Source organism: Microtus ochrogaster, chromosome 22 (assembly GCF_000317375.1).
Source record: "Microtus ochrogaster isolate Prairie Vole_2 chromosome 22, MicOch1.0, whole genome shotgun sequence".
In the NCBI taxonomy this organism is placed as follows: Eukaryota; Metazoa; Chordata; class Mammalia; order Rodentia; family Cricetidae; genus Microtus; species Microtus ochrogaster.
In genome coordinates this window covers 8,259,250-8,283,639 of record NC_022023.1, presented here as the reverse complement: position 1 = coordinate 8,283,639, position 24,390 = coordinate 8,259,250, and the positions used below count along the sequence as shown (strand labels likewise).

Below are 24,390 nucleotides of genomic sequence, written 5' to 3'. Positions count from 1 at the left end.
GATGGTTATTGCATCATTGGGGTACAGCTCCCTGGGAGGGAGCAGTCATCACTAAAAATGGGGGTAACCTGGCAGACATTTGGCCTCCTGACCTTTTGAAGGGGACACTCCAAATTGAGATAAATTATGACAATTGGAAGCCATCTTTAAGAAGGATGACTGAAGAACTCCTGTCATCAACCCTCCCCCCATGCAGAAGGACAGACACATCTCTGTCTATGGCCCCTTTCCAGACTCCATTAGTGGTTCCTGTTCACAACAACTACACAATTTATATTGGAGTGATCACTGCTGCCGACTAGCAAGGACACAACTAGAATCAAAAACCTGCACTGGAAACGATCTACTGTCAACATCTTGAAAGGGCTTTAGATTTTTGTCAAAGGCTGTTTTAGCCCAGAATCTAAGCAGTACTCAGGAGGGCACCTGAACTGCCCTTCCCCTGTAATCGGAGGGAGGACTAGCTTTATTTTCATCACAGAACCTACATCCAGTAACTGATTGCAGCAGGTGCAGAGGCCCGCAGCTAAGCTTTGGGCCCAGCTCCTGGAGTTCAGTTGTAGAGAGAGGGAGAAATGTAATATGAGCAAAGGGGTCAAGTCCATGATGGGGACACCCACAGAAACAGCTGACCCAAGCAAATGGGAGCTCACTGACTCCAGACAGAGATGGGGAAACGAGCATAGGACCAAATAGGCCCTCTGAACATGGGTGACAGTTTTGAGGCTTGAGCAGTCTGTGGGGCCACTGGCAGTGACACCAGGATATCCCTAGTGCACAAACTGGTGTTTTGGAGCCCATTTCCTAAGAAGGGATGCTTTGTTGAGCCTAGATGCAGGGAGGAGGGCCTTGGTCCTGCCTCAAGTTATGTGCCAGACATAAGTGGCTTCACACGCTTTGAGGAATGGATGAGGGTGGGGTGCGGGGAGGAAGAGCGAACTGGGATTGGTACGTAAAATAAGATTGCTTTAAAAATTAAAAAAAGAATAAAAATCGCACAGCTGAGAGAAAAAAGAAAATTGTTTTCTTGTTAAAGAACTACATTGGAAAGAATAAGACACAAGGAAAACATTGTATATTGTTTTATGAACACTGAAGATTCCTTCCTCACTCATCTTTTCTGCCTTGGGGATGGGGAGAAGCCCATCGATAAATGGACTGAGAGGTAAGGTAAGATATATATATATATATATATATATATGTATATATATATATATATACATATATATATATATATATATATCCCTGGGCTTTAGTCTCAGTCTCCCACGATTCCACATTAACGTACCTGCTTTTCAGCTGAAGAACTGAGCAGAAAATAACAGGGTCATGCCTCAAGTCGCAGACAAGCCCAGTTAAGGAGGTCGGGGAGAGAAAGCTTCTTCTGAGGCTAGGCTATAGTTCAGTGGCAGAGAGTTTGCCTAACAAGAATGAAGCCTCAGGTTCCACCTGAAGCACCACAAAAAAATAAAATGAGTTTTCGCTGGTGAGTGGAGAATACTAGTTTGAATTGAATTTATTCAAAAGCTGTGCTAGTCTGACCTTTGGCCTCATGTTTCCATATAGTGATATTATCATTTTTTTTACAGTGTCTTTTTATTAACTCATGCACAACTCCTTGTCATGAATCAGACAACATGGGCCACAGTAAATGTTGGTCCACGTGGCTGGCCGTGGAAGACTCCAGGACCGCATTTATCAGAAGGACACTCTTGATGAAGGTGGCTAATTTTGTTCTTTTTCATCTGCCCTATACTATTTCAGCACAGCCAACTTAAGCTTCTTTTTTTTATTCTTATTTCTCTTGGGAGTGGTATAAGACTTCTTTTTCCTCTTCTAAGCACCACCAGGAAGTCTCAACACAAGATTAAGGGTAAACCCTTTTTGAATGCAGTAGTCAGACTAAGTCCAGAATCTTCCCGGTACTCACCAGCAAAGACCGGTCTGTGTTGATCAGGAGGAATTGTATCAGGACCCTGGGTTTACAGTGTCAGTACAGGGGTCAGTTTCAAGTGTGATGATCTTCCTGTAAGGGTCTCTATGAAAATCTACATTTGGTGGTGGTTTCACCACAGGTGGTGGATCAGAAAGTGATATGCTCACTTTTTATAACCTTTTAGTATATTTTTGAAGGAAGATGTAAACCTTATTTTTTTTAAAAAAAAAAATCAAATAGGTACTATCATACTACTTTTGAAAATTATATGAAACAAAGTAATTTCCTGCCGTCATTTATCATCTGTTAATACACTATCAAAAGACGCTGTCAGGGAGAACAAACATGTTCCAGGGAAGAAAGATAGGAAGCTTCAGATAGCAAAGTCTTATAAATATAAACATAATTTGGGCAGTGGTGGTGCATATCTTTAATCCTAGCTCTCAGGAGGCAGACGATCTCTGCGAGTTTGAGGCCAGTCTGGTCAACAGAGCAAGTTCCAGGACAACCAGGTTACACAGAGAAACCCTGCCTCGAAAAATCAAGTGTGTGCACGTGCGTGTGTGTGCATGTGTGTGGACACACACACATACATATTTTCAAGGAACGTTCCTGGTGTCCAAATAACAGTTTTTTAATCTCTGCACCAAACCATCTTTTCTTCCTGAAAATGACAGAATAAAAAGATTTGATTCAAGTATGCATTGTTATTGACCTATTTTTTCCAGGCCTCTTACTTTATAGGTGTTGATCCCATGCCAGGTCCCTGGTGTTAACTCTAGTGTTGCTGGTCAGAGAAATCCGTACTAAGGCTGCGCTCAGGAGAAGTCAGGCCCCAAACCCAGAACACACCACCGGCACGAATGACTCTCAAGAGTCCTCTGGAACATTTTCACAGAACCTTAGGTCTCAAGACCTAGGTGGCGGTGGCGGGGTGGGGGAGGAAGGGGCTGGAAAGACTGACGTGTCCTGCAGTCGTGAGATGAATATGAGATAATGATGCCAATTAAAATTTGGAAGCTTTACCTCCGTGGAGGCAGCTGACTCAAAGAGCTGTCGAAAGCTCCGAGAAGGTGGTGGTGGTGGTGGTGGGGGGAGGGGTTTAACGCTTCTCAAGGACTAAGTGCTCGGAGATAGTATTCCTACAAATCATAAGACAGGCATAGGGATGATTCATAGAAAGCGCCTTTTTAGGCAAATGACAAAGCTTGAATCTTTGAAAAGTTTCCAGTCTTGGGTTTTCGCCATTGGTACCTGTTGTATCACGTGCTAAAGAGAACAGACGGTGCACTCGGCACTGTTTGAGCTTCCATCAGTGTGTGGCCTGCGTTACATGGGGCCCCATTCTTCCTATGCCTTCACCGTCTCGCTTTTTCGTTTTCTACAGGGCCGCAACAGTGACAAGGTAAGTATAGAAGTGTGGTTGCCTGTCTTGCCACACCCAAGGAACTATGCGCGAGTGGTATTTCAACCCTGCCCTTTAACTGTGAGATCTCTCTCCCGGCTTCCGACGCTGGTCGGCAAAGGAGGATCAGAAGGCTAGTCTCTGCTGGACCGAGAACATGAGGCAACGAGGGATTTAAGCACGAGGTCATAAACCAGAGCACATGATGTGAGGTAACCGCATGAAGACCGATAGCCCATGTTACCTTTAACGATTAAAACTCACGGGTTCCCCAACAAGATGGGGGTCAGCTGGAGTGAGAGGTTAATGGTACCTGTAAATGAGCAAAATGCATTCTATTTGTACAAAATTGTCAAGGACTTATTAATAAATAAAAATTTTCGAAAATTCACGTACTAGGGGCTGGACAAATGGTTCAGCGGTTAACAGCACGGATTGCTCTACCAGTGGACCTGGGTTTGATTCCCAGCACTAATAGGATGCTCACGACTGTCTGTATCTCTGCTCTCTTCTGGGCTTCCCAGGTACCAGGTGTGTACATGGTACACTGACCCATACAAATATGATAATAGCAATAATAATAATAATGCAAATTCACGTACTAATATCTGGGCATGGTGACACGCATCTGCAATCTAGTACTCAAAAAACAGAATTGAGAGGATTGAAAATGTGAGTAGCCTGGGCTACCTGTGAGAATCTGTCTTGAAGGAAGGAAGGAAGGAAGGAAGGAAGGAAGGAAGGAAGGAAGGAAGGAAGGAAAAAAGGAAGGAACAAAACAAAAAATAAAAGTCTCCACTCTCATGTGATATGATAATAAGCAAAACACAGGCACACATTAGAAATGGCCATGTGTTGGTGGTCAATTCGTAAACCTGAAGAGAGGGCTGACTCGGTCAAGCACTTGACCACTTGGAGAAAAAAATTCTTCATCTCTAACAGTGAGTGAAATAGCACCCATTTGCAGTCTTGCTGTTTTAAATAAAAATAAACACGTGAAAGCTGCTCATTAGAGCCATATGGCATGGTGAATAGGGACACAAGCCAGCATGCTTGGGTTCTAATCTCAGCTCGGGCTCTTACAGGTAAAGCTGGCATCTGATCTCACTTTTCTCTTCTCTCCAGTAGGTGTAATCTCAACACCCACTTCATGACAGCTCTGTGAACAGTGAGCAAAATAACCCACCCAAAGTACTTTAGAGCCTACTGGATATACAGCAGGCGATTTCCCCTGCCGCATTTTATTATTGTATTTATGAATATTCATAACTGTTACTGTACTTACTGACTTGTAATAAACAGGGAAATAGACTTTAAAACCAATAATAAACACAGCTTTGTCGGTTAGACAATTTGAGAAGGGGGTTATTCATTTAATCAGTGGAACACAGATCTTTTTAAAAGAAGATTTTGTAAAAAAAAAGATAAAAAAAATAAAAAAAAAAGAAGAAAAAAAAAAATAAGATTTTGTGTGTGTGTGTGTATACACACACCTGAATGTATGTATGTGCACCTTGCCATATGGGCGCTGGTGGAGACCAGAAAAGGTAATCCCCTGAATCGGGCAGGTGAGAGTCATCCTAAGGGGGTGTTGGAAACAAAACCCAGGTCTTCTGGGAGATCAGCAAGTGTTCTGAAACTTAATGTTCCCGCCCTAGTGAGCTTTGGGGATCATCTGCAGGCTATGAGGAACTCAAGTAAAATGTTAGGTAAAGTGAACTTGTTTGCTTTAGATGCCAAACACACTAATGAACGACTCAGCAGTTTCCATGTGCGGCCCTGTAAAGATGCAGGCTAACATTGCAGTCTGCAAAGATACCAGAGTCAGGCAGAGGAGGGTCTGAGGAGCCACTGACTGGAAAATATCAGGCAAAGACATAGGCTTGGCAGTACACGTGGTGCAGGGAGCACTGAGAAGCAGATGTTGGATGACTGTCCTTTTTGTTTATGGGTGTGTGTGTGCATATGTGTAATTTCTATGATTATTTTTGTGTGTATGTGTGATTTACTTAGAAGTATTTCTACATACCGTATGTGTGTGCCTGCGCCTGAGGAGGTCAGAAGGTGTCAGATCTTCCGGGATTAGAGTTACGGATGATGGAAAGCCACCACATAAAGGGTAAGATATTGTGATTGTTCTGTGGTGAGAGCCCAGAAACAAAATCCCAGATTGGTAAAGTGACTTTGAGCTGCTCAAGGGCAGGAAAAAAAAATGCCTTGTTAATCTTTTTAATACCAGAGCTGTTTAATGATTCAGAAAAGCCGTAGTGGGAGGAGTCGAGGCCAGCCATCAGTAACAACGAGATCTGAAGTCTAGATCCGCCCCAGAGGGATGGAAGGAAAATGTGACAGCCACCGGAAGGGTCACCCATGAGACTTCTGTCCTTTTCTTCTAGAAATCTCAACACTGAAACCCTTTTAAACTTGATGGCAAACTGTGATTGAGGGGAAGGTGAAAAAATGACCAAAAAAAATCCAGATCCCCCAATAACTCCTCCTACTTTCTATTTCAGGCATAAAATTGGCCGCTGAAAGACAAAGCCTTTAGTTCCACAATTAAGGATGCAATTAAAAATGTAAATGGCTGCAAGACTGGGCATAATACTAATGAGTCTCAAACTCTGAATGAAGAATCAACAATCTATTCTCCTTTAAGGGATGCAACCTCCACGTTCACACAGAAACAAGGGAGCCTTCTCCTTACTTAACAAGTCCCGTGGGGATCCTGCCAAGACCTGCTTCAAAGTAACCCTACGGGGCCTGTGAAGCCGTAGGTGCCTACTACAACCGAGACAATCAGGATTGCACCTGAGGGCTATGGTTGTAGACCCGTCTAACATACACAAGACACCAGGTTTGAGTCTCAGACCCACATAAGCTGGGCATGATGGCAGACTCCTAAAATCCAGCTCTTGGGAAGTTGAAGGTGGCTCTCAGCTATATCCTGAGCTCAAGGCCACCCTGGGCTATGAGCTTATAAAAAAAATGGGGGGCAGGTTTGCAATTGGTAAGTGTTTTCAAGTAGGGTTAATATTGCCGTGATGAAACATATGACCAAAAGCAAGTGGGGGTTGGTGTGTAATATATCCTGAATCACAGAACAATGAGGGAAATCAAAGCAGGACTTGAAACTGAGCGGGAACCTGAAGGCAGGAGCTGATGCAGGGCCTGGAAGTTCCACTTACCAGTTGTTCAGTCTGCTTTCTTACAGAACCCAGGCACAGCAGCTCAGGGATGTCCTCATCCACGATGGAGTGGGCCCTCCCTCATCAATCACGAAAGAAGAAAATGCCATAGAAGTTTTCCTGCCAATAACTTGGTCTTATGAACACATTTTCTCAACTTAGGTCTCTCCTCTCACGTAACTCTAGCCTGTGTCACGGTGACATAAAGCTAGCCAGCACAATAAGCTACAAATTTTACCCTAGAATGCCTTTTTTGGAAAAGTCGATATAAAACATAAAGGAAACAGACGTTTTGTTACTGTGAATGTTAAGAGCACTCCAGCAGGGCCGACTTCAACATCACTGCACTACCGCCTAAACAAACGGGGGTTTCGATCAACGCTCTTGTGGGGGTAAAGGCAATGGCTTGTGTAGGTCATTTGTAAACCGCTCTGGCCTTCATGTTGCCTTGAAAGACTCTCTTTTGCAGAATGAAGGCAACAATTACAACTATGTCACAGTACAAAGTGTGAGCTTTGAAGGTGTTCAGCAGTGGGGCTGCAGCACATGAGTTCCTGGGCCCTTCATTAATGTGGCCATCATTTTCTATCTCTCCTTTGGCCTCTCAACACAGTGCTTTCTATTTCGGCCTGTTAAATTGTTTCAGGTACCTGGTCGTATCATAACGCCTGCCCTAGACATGCTTGTGTACAGGTGTGCACACATGGGTGCCATTTCCGTAGTGGGTCCATGGGATAGGGAGTGGAAGTCTCTGCTGATAGTCAAAGGACAATGGTTAGCATCAAAAATCCTCTTCTACCGATATGATACAGTAGTATTCCTCTCTCGCCATAATTAACCATAGTAGAAGTATTCTTTCCCCATAAAAGTCCATCAAAGCAAAGTGTTCTGGATATGTTTGTTTTTCTACACCTGCCACGGATGGAATGCCCAGCCCTTGTCTCCTGGAATAGACAGGCCACATTTGCCGAGACTTTGACCTCAGCGCAGGCCTTCTCACTAACAAATGGCAGTCTGTGTACACACGTCTAACTCTGTTATTAATCAGGCCCTGTTGAAAGTGGAGTCAGAGAGTTTGTGGGACAAGTGAAGCAGGACGAAAGTCTGGCAAGGTTATACCTTTCCTGGCATTCCAGAGCTAGCAGGCAGTGCTTGCATCTCCAAGACACAGATGGACATTAAGCGCTGTCCCCAGTGGGTAACTGACCACCACCAGCTTGATCAAATACCTTTGCTATCTTTGCATAGGAGAGATAGATGTAGAGTTCATTAAATATTTATTAAGGGATCTGCTTTCTATCAAGCATTATGTATTAAAAGCTCAAAACCAGGTGGTTGTGGTGCACGCCTTTGATCCCAGCACTTGCGAGGCAGAGGCAGGTGGATTTCTGAGTTTGAGGCCAGCCTGGTGTAGAGGATGAGTTCCAGGACAGCCAGGGTTCCAGAGAGAATCCCAGTCTCAAAATCCAAAGCAAACAAACCACACCTCAATAAAATGATGACACAAAGTGGGATTTGTAGGCTGCTATTAAATGGTATGTCCATTTTGATATGCTTTCAACCCTTCCTTCAAATCTATTAAAATAAGGTTATAATTGTAAGGCACGTGACATATTAGTTAGCAGGAAACAATGCTTACAATAATGATCCACAGTTCATAAACTACCAACAGGTTTAGACTGTGATGGTTTAAGAGAAGGAGCCTTTGGCTCTCATTCACCTCTGCATCCTTAAGATCTATCGCCAACTGGAACACTCTGGGCAAATGCAAACAATATACTTAATGAATAAATCCAGACACGAAGGACTCAATGTGTAATGGTTAATATTGCCAACTTGACAGGATCCAAAAATCATCTAGGAGACAAATCTCTAGGCATGTGTGTGAGGGATCATCATTGGTTAGTCTCTGGGCATGCGTGTGAGGGATCATCATTGGTTAGTCTCTGGGCATGCGTGTGAGGGATCATCATTAGGGAACCATGGTCTACTTTTCAGGCATTAGGGTGGGGAGGACAGAAAGGTGAAAAGGTCACCAGGAACCCCTTTCTTCTTTGCTGAAAGCAAGCAATGGCACAATGGGAGTGAGGTGGAGGGGGATTTCAACCCAGGGCTAGGAAAAGGACACCTGTTCACAACCAATTCTACAGTGTCCGTCCTGCTGGGATGGGTGGCTTTTGTAATAAATAAGGATTATCAACCAAGATTTACCAGTGTCTTTCCATGTGTCACACATTTAAATTCAGCAGTTGATTAAATCATCGTAGCCTTTTATCCTAGTTTTTTTTTTTTTTTTTTTTTTTTTTATAGATAGAGAATCCAAGCCAAGGGAGATGGCTCTGGCTTCTCCAAGGTCACAGAACTAGTGAGTAGCAAGATCATATTACAAAAGTAATCGGATCTGGAAAAATCCAAACACTGTGTCTCTAAATACTACTCTACAGCATCTCACAGGGGGACCCGGATGTCTGTGCCCATGTCTAGTCAAGCTGGGAATCTGAAGGGAACCATTTGGTAAGAATCTCTTTATCACTAAAAAGGAGGTCACACCCATGATTAGTAACTCAAGGCAATTTTATATAATAGTAAATGAAAAAAATAGTATTTGATTAAAGGAAGTTTCATGACAGATATTTCCCTCTATTTCTGCTTCTTCCCTCATGTCAAGGATAACCCCTTTCCAACACCAGCTATGCCACCAAGCATTTGGGATCCCTGCTTGACTGGGTACCGTGTTGTTGACCTGGAATTCTTCTGTGGATCTGTGAACTATAAATCATGACCCATTGAAGGGTTACTAAATCAAAAATCATTTTGACCATCACTCAGCACAGAGAGAATCACACAGAATGGAAAAAAATGAAGTACACTACATATAAACAAGAGTACTATTTAATGACAAAGTTCTTTCATCTTTATGCATGCTTCTATTTACAGGGCCACAAGAAAGAATGAATGCCCTTCATTCTTTGGGTCATAATACTTAAACGTTTCTGAAATAGCAACAAAACATTGTAAATTAGGAAGCAGTCAATATTCCAGAGGTTCCTCTGGCTACCCACAGTCTTTAGATATCACAACACATTTAACTGTCTTTCCCTGGTTGCCACTAGATGGTGAGTTTCCTATTGGCAGAAAACATGGTTTCAGTTTCTCTGCTCTTTTCTCCAGGTGGTCAAGTGCTTGACCAAGTCGACCCTCTCTTCAAGTTTGTGAACTGACCACCAACACATGGCCATTTTTAATGTGTGCCTGAAGTTTTGCATGAAATAAGAGTGTGTGTGTGTGTAAAGGGAGAGAGGGAGGGAGGAAGGGAGGGAGAGGGAGAGAGCGAGAGAGTGTCTAAGATAGAGTAGAAGTTCCTAAATCAAAATTTTGTGAACTTTCTGATTTAGGTCTTTCACTTCATGCAAATATTTAGATCATATCAGTGAAAGTGAAGTGAAAGAAACATATGTCTTGTATGACCCCAAAGCAGAATGCTTGAATTTTATTTCTCAGTTAACCAATTCACCCAGCTCAGCATCCAACACAACACTGACAGGAACAGACTGGTTAAACACTCAAACACTCCCAACAGCTGGAACCTCTGAGCAAGCACTGAGGGAGGCGGAATAAAGTGGGGGAGAGATCAGGGCGAGTGGAAAGTTGACTGTCATAGCAGCTGGAGACCCCAGGCCAATGTGTTTTCTTCTAGGTCCTCACAGCAGATCTGGTGAGGGCTGTTTCCTTCTAGCCTTCAGAGTACACAGGGGTAAGCAAGATGAGCAAAAGAATATAGCTCAAGATGTTATTTCCGGATTAGAGAGACAGGCTCATCACCTTATACTCATATAGTCGAGAAACCCTGCTACTCATTTATTTTGAGAGAGTGAGTAGTTGTCGTTCTAAAATAATCACAGACAAATTTGGTACAGTTCCCGTTTGCATGCTCCAGATACAGCAAGCGTCTCTAGGGACCGTTTTTTGGAAAGGACTCCGTTTGGGCTTTGCTGGTCCATTTCACATCCGCACTTCCTTTGCTGGTCTATTTTACCACATTGTACAAGAAAAAGGCCAGCGGCTCTGACAAGGCTTGGTCCTAGGCTCTTCCTCTGTGTGTGGCCTCTATCTCTTCACCTCTCTGTCTCAGTATCATGTAGATGCTGAGGTCAGCTCTGGAGGTACTACCTGACGGGATTTGGGGAGACCAAATACCACATTTGTATATTAGAGAGATTTCCTCTAGGGAATTTCATATGGGAAGTCAAATGTTCTTGGGTCAAATTTTAAAAGGTCCCCCCCCTCTTGGAAACTTCCTGTCCTCTTATGTTTCCATTTTTCCTGCATGTTATACTTTGTTTACCATTTCTCAGCATGGAGATTTGATTCTAACCAATAATACTTTCAAGTATGCCTTTTGATTTTGTATTATAACCTTTTGTTTAATTTCCACAACTTAAAAACTTTTAACTTATATGTTTTCATCCAATTTTCTTACTGTGTTAATGATATTTTCATGAAACCTGTTTTTCAGTGACAACAACATGGATAATTTTTCCTCGTGGTTTGAGTCAATAAAGCCATTGACTGATCTGTCTGGGTATTGTTATTCCAACTATTTTTTCCCCCAAAGTAAGACATTTCAAGGTTTTTCAAAATAATTTTGATCATGAAAACTGTTAGGAATATTTCCTAACAGAGCCTCTCCGCCGGCGCAAAGAATTCCAATCAGACCAGATTAAACCAAATTAAATGCCTGTGTTTAATAGACAGTGGTCCTGGGTGGCTGGGAGCATGCTAGGGGGAAAGACAGGGGGAGCGCTCATGCAAAACCAAAACCATCTCCGGGCAGCCTCATGAAAACCCTGTGGGAGGGGTCAGCGCTTGGCAAGCTTGGGAGTCTGGACCAACAAAACCAGTAATACAATACAAGTATGGAGAAGAGAAACATACAAATTGGCTTAGTTTATGTCATATTTGCATTGACACTATAAGGTATTTTCTAAGGTAGTTCTCCACATTTCCTTCCATGGACAACAAAGTAGTTCAAAACAATCTAGAATACAGTTGGCTAATTATAGAAGATTAATAGTCTACTAGATATCTATCTATCTATCTATCTATCTATCTATCTATCTATCTATCTATCTATCTATCTATCTATCTATCTACCTACCTACATAATCTATCATCTATCATGTGTTTTTAAGTCTCAAAAGGCCAGAGGCATGGAAACTCCCCTAAACAAGCTGGGATTCTATTATGGCCAGAGTATCTAGCAAATTAAGGCCCCTGAGAAGCTGCCTCCTTCTGAAACTGGTCTTCTGTTTTCTCCCTGCATGTCTAGCACACAGAAAAGAGAGCTGTACAGTCATGGAATTCAAGACAAACCAGCTCAAATGTATCATTTAGTAGATGTATCATGGGATTCTTGCTGGAAAAGAAAGTGAAATTTTGATAAGGAGGATGTAGCCTTAGTTGTCAGTCAGCTCCGGGGCCAGAGCTCACAGTGGACATGCAAAGACTGATGGCCCGATTCCTCTACATAGGCTTCCATTCATTCTGAAGTCAGGGGACACTTTCCCTCTCAGCTCTCAGTATCTGTATTATCTGTTAGACAATACAGAATGGCTCAGTGGATAAACGAGCTTATGGTCTCGCCTAAAGGCCGTAGTTAAGTTCCCAGAGCCCACATGATAGAAGGGCACGTACATACATACACACACGTGTGTGTACACACACAAATAGATGATATTGAGATGCAATCCAGGAGCAGGAACTAGTAAGTGGATCGTATTACACTTGAGTGTCTATATATCACACTAGAGAAGTTTCCACTGGGATAAAATACTGGCAGGTATTTTGAATTCACTCATTCTGTAGCCAAAACTGGACTGAACTTACTATATATCTCCAGGCTGGTCTTGAGCTTGTGGTGGTCTCCTGGCCTCCATCTAAGTACTGAGATTACAGGTGTGAGTCACACCTGGCTAATTAATGGGTTTCAGGCAAGGAACTATGAATTTGTGTAGTCTGAGAATCAACTGATATTGACATTCTACTGAAGAAAGTATTTCTGCCAAAACTTTCAGAAAAACAACCAATGCACATTACTGTTTGACAGAACAGCCAATTTCCAGTAAATGAACAAAAGCTAGCACACTCAACATCTGGAGGTCAGGAAGTCATAGGGAACATTCTCTCCCAAGACTGACCGCAAGTCAATGTCCAGAGCTTCAGTCCATACAGCCAAGCTTTGCCATAAGTGAAACCAATGGAATACTTTAATATTTTTTAATATTATAAAGGAATAATTTGTTAGCTGGGTATGATGATGTGTACCTGTGTGTCCAGCATGAATAACTAGCATTTGTCAACTTGAGCTACACAGGCAGACCACCTTTTCTTTTTTTAACAAGAGGAAAAAAAAGCTAAAACTCAGAAAACATTTTAGCCTAACAACATTTCAAAAATTACTTCAAAATGGTTAAATTCATGACATTATAAGCAGAAGTACACTGACAAGCCCAGGCTAGCTGGAACACCGGGGTGGCCCTTTTGTCCCTATGCCAGTTGCTCCGGGGCAAGTACATCCGAGTCAGGCGTGCTCCGATGCCTACCTGACATACAGGGAGCGTTTCTGATTGGTGCGAAGGGACCCGGACCCGGAGCTCATGCTGTGGTTCATCATCTGCTCGCGTAGGTCATGGATTTTGGCCTCAAATCGGGCGTAATCTGGGAAAGGAGGAAGCAAATGGTTAAGTTTGGCTCTGCACCTTCTGAAAATTGAACACGCTCTGTAGACGGGGGCTACTGCTCCCCGCTGTTGTTCCTCTTCCAGGCACCAGGCAGGAACTCAACTTCCGAAGAGCCTGTCTGTTTATCAGAGCTCTGTACTCCCAAATTCCCAGGAAGAAAGGGGGAGAGTTCAATTACTTTCTAAAGATTACCCAGGAAACATAAAACCATGGCATTCCCAACTTGTTTGAGAGAAGTTTAAGATTGCATACAACCTTTAAATCAGTTTCCCGCGTTTCTCACAACTGTTCCCCACCATCCTAACTAGTACAAAATGGATACAATCTATGTTAATCTTACTCAGATTCTCTCAGGCTCCTTTCTATGTGTCTATGTGCGTGCAGAAGGTACGGGCAATGATTGACCTTACATGTAGCATTGACTGTCCTAAACCTTGCTATGTAAAGCAGACTGGTTTCTGCCTCCTGAGTGCTGGCATTAAAGGTGTGTGCCACCATTCCAGGCTTTCACTACCACATTTAAAAATAATTTGATTTTTTTCATGCTTTTCTTTTTCCCTTCCCCGAGACAGGGTTTCTCTGTGTATCTCCAGCTGTCCTGGAACTCACTCTGGAGACCAGACTGGCCTCGAAATTGTAGAGACGTTTGCCCCGGCCTCCCTGAGTGTGTCACCACACTCGTTGATTTTAAAAAGCTCCATGAAGCTGACTTTAATTTCAGATCATGTAACATGTACCGATAATTGCAAGATGGCCTTCCCCTAAAAGATTTGGCAACAGCTAACAGAATACTTACGCAGTTCAGAATGTGAAATACAAAAGTTTGTACTCTTAAGACTAAAAAAGCCCATAATAGTAGGTTAGTAATTTCCGACACTGAAATATAACCTGGAATTATCAAGATTTGGCAGACTTCCTGTTAATAATTCAGCCCTAAATGGTTAAATAAGCCAAATATAGACTTAATCACATAGTTCATCTAAAATCCATTGACTTTGCTCTAAAACACTGCATTTCATTCCAAGGGAAAACACTTCTGAGTGTTGGTGTGATATTGTCTGCAGATTAAAGCCACCTTGAGCAGGCTGGATTTCCTTGCTATGAGAAAGATCAGCTAACATCTATAATGGACCACATGGCACCCGGAACATGTGGGGCTCTGGGGGCATCTCTTTCCTAGGTCATAAGATGAAGCCTACAGATGTCATACAAACTGATCTCAACTATATGAACATAGAAGGGAGATGGAAAGGCCCCTGCTTTCTATCATATAGATGTGCTTCCCCAAAGCTCATCGGGGGACCAAGCTGTGTGCTGGAAATCTTAGTGGGGATGTCTGTGAGTACATGATCACAAACACACATTGAAAACTGTGCAGAAATAGTTTTTTTTCTTCTTTTTGAATAGCATGACATGGATGGCTAGTTACTTTCTACCAAATCTATAAATATGCATTTCCTTAATACATTTTATAGTTATACATGTTTATTTAACAAACCCCATGTATTTCGGTGTTAGGCCTCTGAAGGTCTCCATGATATAAATAACTGTGTTACTGTGTGTGTGTGTGTGTGTGTGTGTGTGTGTGTGTGTGTGTACATTATGGGATAAGTTAGTACTAGCCAATACTGTGCACAACAACCATATAGTCTCCACTAGCACTTTGTTTTTTTGTGTTTCAAAAATACGTCATGTTGTGATTCAGGCTGCTGTGTATATGCAGCACAATCTGCCTTGAACTCGTGTTCCTCCTGCCTGAGCCTTCTGAGCACTAGGGTTATAGGCACATGTTTCCACACCGTGAAGGAAAAGCTCACTGGTCTCTGTGGGGATCCAGAGTAGAAACTTGGAGCTTTCTCAGATCCATGTCCTATGACCACTCTCTGAAGAGAAAGTGTGCCTGCCTGGTCTCATCTCAGTCTCATGCAGACACAGGACTCTCTGCTTCATAAGCATGGGGACTGGAAGAGGAAAGAGCAAAACTCTACCAATGTACTCCCCAACATCCGACCGGCAGGACCTCATGCTGTCTGTGCAGCCAGCCATAGTGTTGCCTCTACTACACCTTCTTGTAATTATTTGTGTAGTTTCCCATTGTCATTAGGCTGAGCCCCTTAGGGGAGAACCCACGTCTCACTATAGGGATTCCCTAATTCATGTGTCTGATGGTCCAGAGGGAATTAACAAGCGGCACACAACACCTTTGCTGGGTGACTGACAGGTGAATGAAGAACGAGCTGAATCATTAGGTAAATTTGGTTATCAAATAAAGTCAATTTCCAACATTATTTCACAAGAGAAGGAAAGCAGAACACATCTATCTCCTTTCCCAAAAGCAAACGCTCAAGTTTCAGACATTTTTGTCAAATTAGAGCCATTTCCAGACCCTTTTGCTGTCTTTATTATTGTCTAGGCAATGTCTGTTCTCTTCAGCTCAGTCATGGCGGGCGGTGGAAACAGTTCTGACACGTAACCTACACACAATTAAAAATGACGATAGGCTCTCATCAGGATCATGATACTCCAACGTGTATCATGACAGAAGGCTTGCCTTATTAATAAAGTTCATTTGCATTGTTATATGGCTCATTAGATACCCCCATTACCTTCTGCTGTCTTCTTATATTGTTTATTGATGGAGGAAGTATCGTACGGCGTTTAAGTGTACCACGGCTGTAGCTTCTTCTGCCTCTGCCTTATCTAGCCTCCACATTATTCTTGACTTAGCATTTTGACACTCATCTCTATCACAAATCTTCTATTCAAAGGTGCTTGTCTTTTACATTTTGAAAGTGAGAACAGAGGTTCACGTAATTTAGCCAGTTTGTAAACAATAGGTTTGTAGACGCAATGTGGCAGGGGTGGGGGAAGTTGCACACTCACAACTGCACAGTGATAAACCAAGCTTGTGGTTAGAAATACTTTGGAAATAAAACCATCTATGTAGACTGTAAGATGCCAGTCTTTACGTTTTATCAAAGTATTGAAAATCCATTCTGCTAGCTAAAACACGAACAACTAATAGACCTCCTCTTTATTAATCCCGCTTCTTTACGGGCGTCCCTCCTGCCCGTGCTCTCCTGCTTTGGGGCATTTTTCAGTCACATTGCTAACATTCTTGCTTGATTCCAAACTTCATGAGAACATCCAACTGAGATCTGTAAAACACGCTAATCTTTACACCCTCTGGCTTGGAGCAAGACAGAACCTGAATGGACTCGCTTCTAGAATGTGACGTTACAAGGGCCCTAAGCCTGACGGTGCCAAGGTGGGCACCACAGTAGAAAGCAGTCTGCTCGGCCTTGCTTGCAAAAGGCAGCTGGTGAATGCTGAAATTAAAATTATTTCATATTTCTTGGGCCTTCTATAACTACCAATAGCGCACTGAAAACTAACTTCTTTTTTTTTTTTTTTTGGATTTTTCGAGACAGGGTTTCTCTGTGGTTTTGGTTCCTGTCCTGGAACTAGCTCTCGTAGACCAGGCTGGCCTTGAACTCACAGAGATCCTCCTGCCTCTGCCTCCCGAGCGCTGGGATTACAGGCGTGTGCCACCACCGCCCGGCGAAAACTAACTTCTTTTTTTTTTTTTAATTTATTTATTTATTGAGGATTTCTGCCTCCTCCCCGCCACCGCCTCCCATTTCCCTCCCCCTCCCCCGATCAAGTCCCTCTCCCTCATCAGCTCGAAGAGCCATCAGGGCTCCCTGACCTGTGGGAAGTCCAAGGACCGCCCACCTCCATCCAGGTTTAGTAAGTTGAGCATCCAAACTGCCCAGGCCCCCCCCAAAGCCAGCACGTGCAGTAGGATCAAAAACCCATTGCCCTTGTTCTTGAGTTCTCTGTAGTCCTCATTGTCCGCTATGTTCAGCAAGTCCGGTTTTATCCCATGCTTTTTCAGACTCAGGCCAGCTGGCCTTGGTGAATTCCCGAAAGAACATCCCCATTGTCTCAGAATGTGGGTGTACCCCTCGCGGTCCTGAGTTCCTTGCTCGTGCTCCCCCTCCTTCTGCTCAAGGTCCAAATCAGGAAAACTAACTTCTAAGTGGAGAGTTTGTCAGGGTGTAAAGAAACTCTTTTTCTTCTCTGTATGAGAAGCCCAGATACCTTTGTGGGTTTCCCCTCTATATTGAAAGATATCTAAGCTCAACTGCACATGGACTCAGAGGGACCAGACAAAGGGAGGAAGGGGGATCACATGGAGAGGAGGCACAAGAAAAAGCCTTAAACAGAGAACAGAGATGACTGTATACGGAAGTGCCATAATGAAACCCATTATTTTCTAGGCCAACTTAAAAAAATGAAATGAGCAAACCTATGAAGTTCGAAATGAAGTGGATAAAGCCATTAGCAGAGGGAGCAGCAATCAATGGTGCTCACTGGGACCGAAGGACATCTGTACCTTGAGCCTAGACAGGGGCTGTGAGGGTTTCAGGTTCAAATTGACCCTTTCCCGGCATACTGCTACAGCCAAATGAATCAGTATTGATGAAATGGAAGTCATGCATGGCAGCTCACCAAACTCAGATTTTACAGAAAAATGTATTCTATAGGAAATGTCCCTAGTGTAGATGACATATATTAAAAATCACTATGCATTTGAAAAAGTAATAAATCTGATTGTTTCTAACTGTAATCACTCATTTGGGGGTTTTATTTATTTTCAGTTTTGATGAGATGGTTGATAATATCAGAAAACTTAAGATTTGGAATATATAGATGATATCAACACATTAGCTACACATCATTAGAAAAGTTATTAACCTTTCTTGGCTCAATTTTCTTACAAGAGAAATGGTAATAATGATGGTGACTTCCTCAAGGGATGTTGGGAAGAGCCGCAGAGAGCTCACGGATCAGATGATTGGCTCTTGCTAATCACTGGCACTCTGTTTTTATGTGTGATTTACAACCTATTCTTGCTCATTATTTGCAAACATTGTACTCTCTTTGAGGATCAAGAGTGGAAATTTGTGTGTACTTCTAAGGCCCAATGATTCAGCACCTCTCTCCCTATCATGAAGTATGTCTATTAGGCCAAAGAGGAACAACTTAAAAGTGGCCTGAGATTGGGATGCGTGGTCCCTTCTAGATGAACATTAAATGACCCACATGATCCTCCTCCAAATCTGTGGTTATTTGGAGCTCGGAATGACCATGTCCAATTCCATGTGGCTCCTGGTTTCTGTGGTATTAGTGGCCTCATCATCTGCCAGGATTGTCTCAGCACTGATGGACACTCGGGTGAGTGACAAGAAGGTGGCATGAACGCCACACACTGCACAGTGAGAGGGGCTTTGCCGTGCTCCACTTTCCTTTGCAGTTTGTCAGGGGTCAACAACAGAGCCCAGAGTACAAAGGAGGCGTCGCCTGCTTAATCCACTGCGCTTTAATGTGGCCCAGATGCTGTGTCTCTGACTCAGATTGTGTGCCTCCATTCTGAGGAGAGGAAATTACCTTGGCATGAGGAACGAGCACCTCCCAGGTGAGCTTTGTGTGGAGGTGGGAAAGCATCCCTTCACAGCCCCAGCTCCGGCTCCATGTAGCGGTCTAACACCTATCAGTTACTAAAGGAAGCAGCGAGCAGACGAGAGGAGAACTAAGAGAGGAGGCCAGCCTTCGGGATTAATCATGCCTTTTACTAATAATAACCAGGCTTGGGGAAATGACTAAGGCCCAGCTTATTCACCTGTACAGCTTGCGAGTCACTTTTCAAACGGGTTCAGAGAATCAAATTGCTGTGAAAGAGCTTAAATGGTTTTCTTGTGGTGGTCCCGTCAGGACAAATGCATGTGAAGTCCTTGGTGGCACTGAGGTTGATGGTAGCATCCTTTTCCCATTTCTTATTTATGAGTATGGACACCGCTCAGAGAGCCACTGAGCTGAATTCTGGGTTCTGCACATCTAAGCAACAGAGACTGCTTTCCTGCTGAGCTACCCATCCTAGCACCACCAGAAGCCACTTTGAAGAGCACTCTATGCCCCCCTCCATGGGCCTAAGGGGTTTTCCACAGAGAGCTGAGATCTCTTTGGTAGCAGACAGCTAGAGGACTCACACTTTAAGGCCCCTCCTGGCAGGGCTAGGATGAACGTCAGTAATGTGCAGTCTGCTGGGGTCACATTATTATTTCCTTAGACCTGCCTGCCATTGTCACTAGGATCCAGGAATGATGCATGCAAAGGATGTGGCACTAACAGTTCACACCATGTCGAAGCACAGTCTCTGATCACTGCTGGAGCAGTGTGACATTGTGAGCAACTATAAATGCTTTCACTTGTGTTTGGGGGATATCTTTCTGTCATCAATTCCTCAATGTTTCTACAGCATCAATTGCAGGCAACGTACAAGACTAACAGCCAGGGTACCAAAGGCCCCTGGATGGGTCCTCACTTCAAGGCTGCTTCTAAGTTTCTTTTTCCTGTGAATTGCAAAAGAGCCACCCGCCATTTAAGCTTCCACTCCTTGCAAGGGGTACTGGAGTATTGAGTGCCTTCCAGATGGCAACTTCCTGTGGATAAGCTCTCCTTAGCCTGGAATAAGCTTACACAGTCAGGTCCAAAGACAAAGTAGGGCAAGTGAAATCTCCCTGAGAAGCTGCTAGTTATTTACAGTGTGGAAAGAGAAACTGGAATTTCAAAGCTGTGCCCTGGAGGCAGAGTATCTGAAGTCCTGGAGAGGGTAGGGAAAGCTCCCATCTGCTTAGAGGAACTTTTCCTCTTCTGTGAAATGAAGAAATCGCTGCCCCGTACACTGCCATTCTGAAAATCTGACACTGCAGCTTATTTCCATCATTCTAAGCAGTACTGATTTTTTTAAAGCACCATCTATTGATCATTCAGTTTTACATAAGTGAACAAAGACATGGTCTGATGTCAGAAACTAAAATGCATCTCTGCACAGACCCGAATGTAAGTCGTGGGATGGAGACATGATAATAAACGACAGACTAGAAACATCTAAATATATCACTGTGTGCTCTTTCTCTCTTCCTCCCCACTACACTCTTAAATAGTTATATACAAGGGAGTCAGCCATAGACCTCTGGTTGTACTTCACATTGAAGAAGTAATGCATTGCCAAAATTCTTTCATATGATAATTCCTTTTATTTACTTGCAGCTCAGAAAATTTTCAGCAGCCTGCATGTTACCACCTTCTAGTTCCTGAGTTGTCCTGGGACCTCAGAACCAGAGAGGCATAGAAGGGAACGAGCCTTGTTCTGTGAGGCTGGATACTTAACAAGTAGCCGTGCCCAGAGGGATGCTGTGCCCATGAACTGCTTTAGGAGGATGGCTTCCTTCTTAGCTAGACCTGCTGTCAGGAGAGTTGACCAATGGCCACTGGCAGGATTTTGAGCATGGACCGTCCCAGGCTGGCTTCATAAAGTCTCTTTCAGCCTCTTCCTTCAAATCTCAACTTAGCTGACCCTTCAGACTGCCAACCTGATTCTGAGCTGAAGGGAGACATGGAATATTCCACTGCTGCTCCATATGTGTGTGTGTGTGTGTGTGTGTGTGTGTGTGTGTGTGTGTGTGTGAGAGAGAGAGAGAGAGAGAGAGAGAGAGAGAGAGAGAGAGAGAGAGAGAGAGAGAAAGAGAGATATGCAGAGATAGGAGAAGTGACAGAAACAAAGAGAGACACATAGATGCAAAGAGATAACAAACCAAGTTTGTCAGAATCTAGGTTTAGTAAGAAATTCCAGTCAGTCAGACGATGTATATGTATCTCTTGTAAGTCCCTAGTACTGAGCAATTTTGTCAGGGGCACCATGAGGAAAGGAATGAAGTCCTTTCTTTCTGTCCCTAACACTGGGCACAGAGGGTCGCACCTAGTTACTGCTTTGAAAACACTAACATGCTTATTGATCATAAGCTGAATGAAGACTTCAGGGAAAGAAAACTGATCATCTAGCTTGCCTACTACCGAATGGATCAGCCTTTTAGAAGAAATTTCAACAACACACTCAACCAAGGCTGTGTCTCCTACCACCACCGCTCATTTCCAAGCAGAACTGGGTTCATTTATTTGGACTAGAATAATTTTCTCAGGAAAAGCTGGAGACCTTTGAAGAGATTTTGGGCAACTACTCAGGAACTTAACGAAATGAAGCAGATTTTATACGCAACCAACAGTCTGAACCCCCAACCGTTTATTTCCTACAATACGGGTGTCGACTCTGAAAGCCAGATTCATCAGATGTCATGTTGACAAAAATGCAAGTTCTGTTTCATGGAGTCATGAAGGCAGAGTACCAGGCTTCTTAGAAAACAGAATCTACACACAAACTTCCCCGAATTAGCGAACTCTATTGGCTCTAGGAATTGGGAATCCAGTTTGGCATAGGGTTTTGTTGTAAAAACAGGCTCTATGATAAAACTGACTTGAGTCTGAATCTTAAGTTGACTACTGATTCACGGTGGAGATTTTGCCACCTGGAGACAGCATGGTTTTCTGGTCTGTATAACGGGAAAGCAACACCTGCCCAATCAGGTTGTCTGGAAAGGAAGTGATTGTATTCATGCCCGGCATAGGCAGAGTAGGCTCCTGATAATGGAAAGGAAACACATTGATTTAAGAGGACGTCATTATGACCTAGGGGTCTTGTGTCAAGCTTTCAGAATTCCAATGACAGGTAGTATATAAGATACAGCCTAAGCAACTGAAGAAACTGGGAGACTAGAGATTTCTCCAGACTAAAGGATAACTTGTCCCACGGTGATAGTTAGGAATGCATAAAGCACACTAATGGATTGTCCTATCCTCTAGATGCATTGAGTGGTAATGAGGAAATAATAAAAACAAGCAGACAATAAAGTTTACTGTTATTTACAAGCAAATAAAAATATGGTAGGGGATACTGATCCCTGTGGAACTGAATCAGGTAAGTGTATCTTTGCTCTTAATCAATAATTTAAAAAGGAATCCCCAGCAGGCTGCCTCTGCAGGTGGAGGAGTAGCTTCTATGATGGGATCCAGTCTGAACCACGAGGGTGAGGACCAGAGAGCGAGTCAGAGCCTAGTGCCGACTATTTGCAAACTGTTCAGTGAGGAGCTAAAAATTCAGAAGATGCAGGATGACTGAAGCTCGACTCTAGAGGCCGTTTTAGCGCAGTCACAGCTTACGTTTCTCTGTCAGTTGTTTTCTCTTCTTTGTTGTTCTTGTTTTCAAGACAGGGTTTCTCTGTCTGTAGCCCTGGCCAGTCCGGAACTCTCTGTAGACCAGACTGGCCTCCAACTCACAGAGATCTAGCTGCCTCTGCCTCCCAAGTGCTGGCCATTTAAATTGTTTGCTTTAGGTTGGGATGGGAAAGTAGGACTTCCTGGTGAATCAGTACAGTCTACAGTTCCTTATTTAATCCACCAGTGAGCTGGATTTTAGAGATTAACGCACAAGACTATCCTTTGAAGACAGTCTGGCAATGATCACCCTGATTTAGTGTGTGTGTATGTGTGTGTGTGTGTAATATATATATATATATATATATATATATTACACACACACATATATATACACATAAAATATATATAGTGTATATATATTTAGTGTATATATATATATATATATCTCCACAAAATAACTATAAAAACAAACAAACCACACCAAATCGAAACCTCATCTCACTGCCCTGTTCTGCTCAATAGTGGACTGTAACTAGACATAGGCGTTCTCTAGTTGGCTTGTTGTTCGATTCAGCAGGATAAGAGATAGTGTACAAAAATGCTTTCAAATAAAAGACAGTTTTCAACAAAACCTTAGCACTTGTTTCCTGACCTTAAATTCCCCATTTGAGCTTTTATCTGAATCCCTTGTCATATTGCCCATGAAGCGTAAGTCACTTCTCCTTATGTAACAGACACCTTTAAAAGAACAGAAAAGAGAGTGGAGAGAGAGCCTGTGTCCCCTGCTCTTCTTGTCCTCAAGGGACACACATTCTCTCCTCTTCTACCACCTGCATCTGTGCCCTTCGGTTCCCATCTCCTCTCCTCTCCCTTGTCTGTAGTTTAACTTTTTCCCTGCTGACTGTTTCCATCCTACCCCGGATGCTGATGGCTCAACCGGTTTCACTCATTTCTGGTTCCCAACTCTTCCCTTCCCTGCTGGAGGTGCAGGGGATGTCTGTTGTGATCACAGATACGAGCAAGCTGAATGTGTCCAGGTGTCTTCTACTTTCTTGGGGCCACCCATACAAGATCTCTTTAGAAGTGACCCTGATAACCTAGGGATAATCTGAAACACCCCAATGTTCAGGAGCTCTTTCTTTCCTGCCAGCTCCCATTTAACCTATCCAGCCCCTATTTCATGAATCTCTTATTGCACATTAGTTGCAGGGAACACGAGGTTTCCCTGAATTCCCTGCATTGTCTTTGCTTTCTTAGTATTCCTTTTGATTCTGCTTTGATGGGAGGATATCCTCAGATGTCTGGTGATTTTTACTTATATAACCAAATTACAAATGAGGCGCTTGGGCTGGGGTTATAGCTTGCTGGTAGAGTGCTTTGCTAGCACCTATGAAATCTAGGGTTCCCCACAACCCCTGATTAAAAAAAAAAAAAAAAAAAAAAGAAAGGAAGAGACGAGAAGAAGAAAAAAAGGATGAGATGATAGAATGTGAACTGGCAGCTTTGTGTGCCTGGGGAAGATGACTGGTTAGCTTTGGCCCTGGCAGCCAGCCATTGGAGACATGCCTACATATTTAGTTCTGTCTGTATGATTAGGTTAACTTCTCCAGCATCTCTCAATAGTGTTTGTTTATTTCATAGTAGAAGTCTAAGTATTGCGTTGTGAAGAAAAAGGTGTGATAAGGATGGAGAAGTGGGCGGGGCTGCGTGTTTATATAACCTCACACAGTACCCCTGTTCTCTATGCCCGGTTTGACTCTACGTGTGAGGTCCCCATGTGCAGAAATTCCTCCCTTAGCTCGCTGGAGGTGGGAATGACTGGAGAGATGAAAACGGAATCGAGGCTGCATTTGTTCCTTGTAAGGTATCTAACCAATCATTTATTTTTAGCCGTCACTTACTGTTTGTCTTCAGACATGCAAGGCCTTCAATACTAGGATTCGGCAGTTCTCACGAGCCTCATGCTCCTGGAGACACGTGGGCTTCTGCCCAATCAGCATGCTCCTG

General features: G+C 43.3%; 1 protein-coding gene across 14 annotated transcripts in view; it reads right to left on the bottom strand.

Moving 5' to 3' along the window:
- Positions 1–24,390, bottom strand: part of Dlg2 (discs large MAGUK scaffold protein 2) — a 1,686,730-nt gene that overhangs the window by 119,129 nt on the left and 1,543,211 nt on the right. For all 14 annotated transcript variants that reach the window (XM_026784310.1, XM_026784311.1, XM_026784312.1 and 11 more), the window contains one exon: positions 13,129–13,243. In XM_026784310.1, the coding sequence (XP_026640111.1) occupies positions 13,129–13,243 (115 nt within the window). The remainder of the gene's footprint in view (positions 1–13,128; positions 13,244–24,390) is intronic.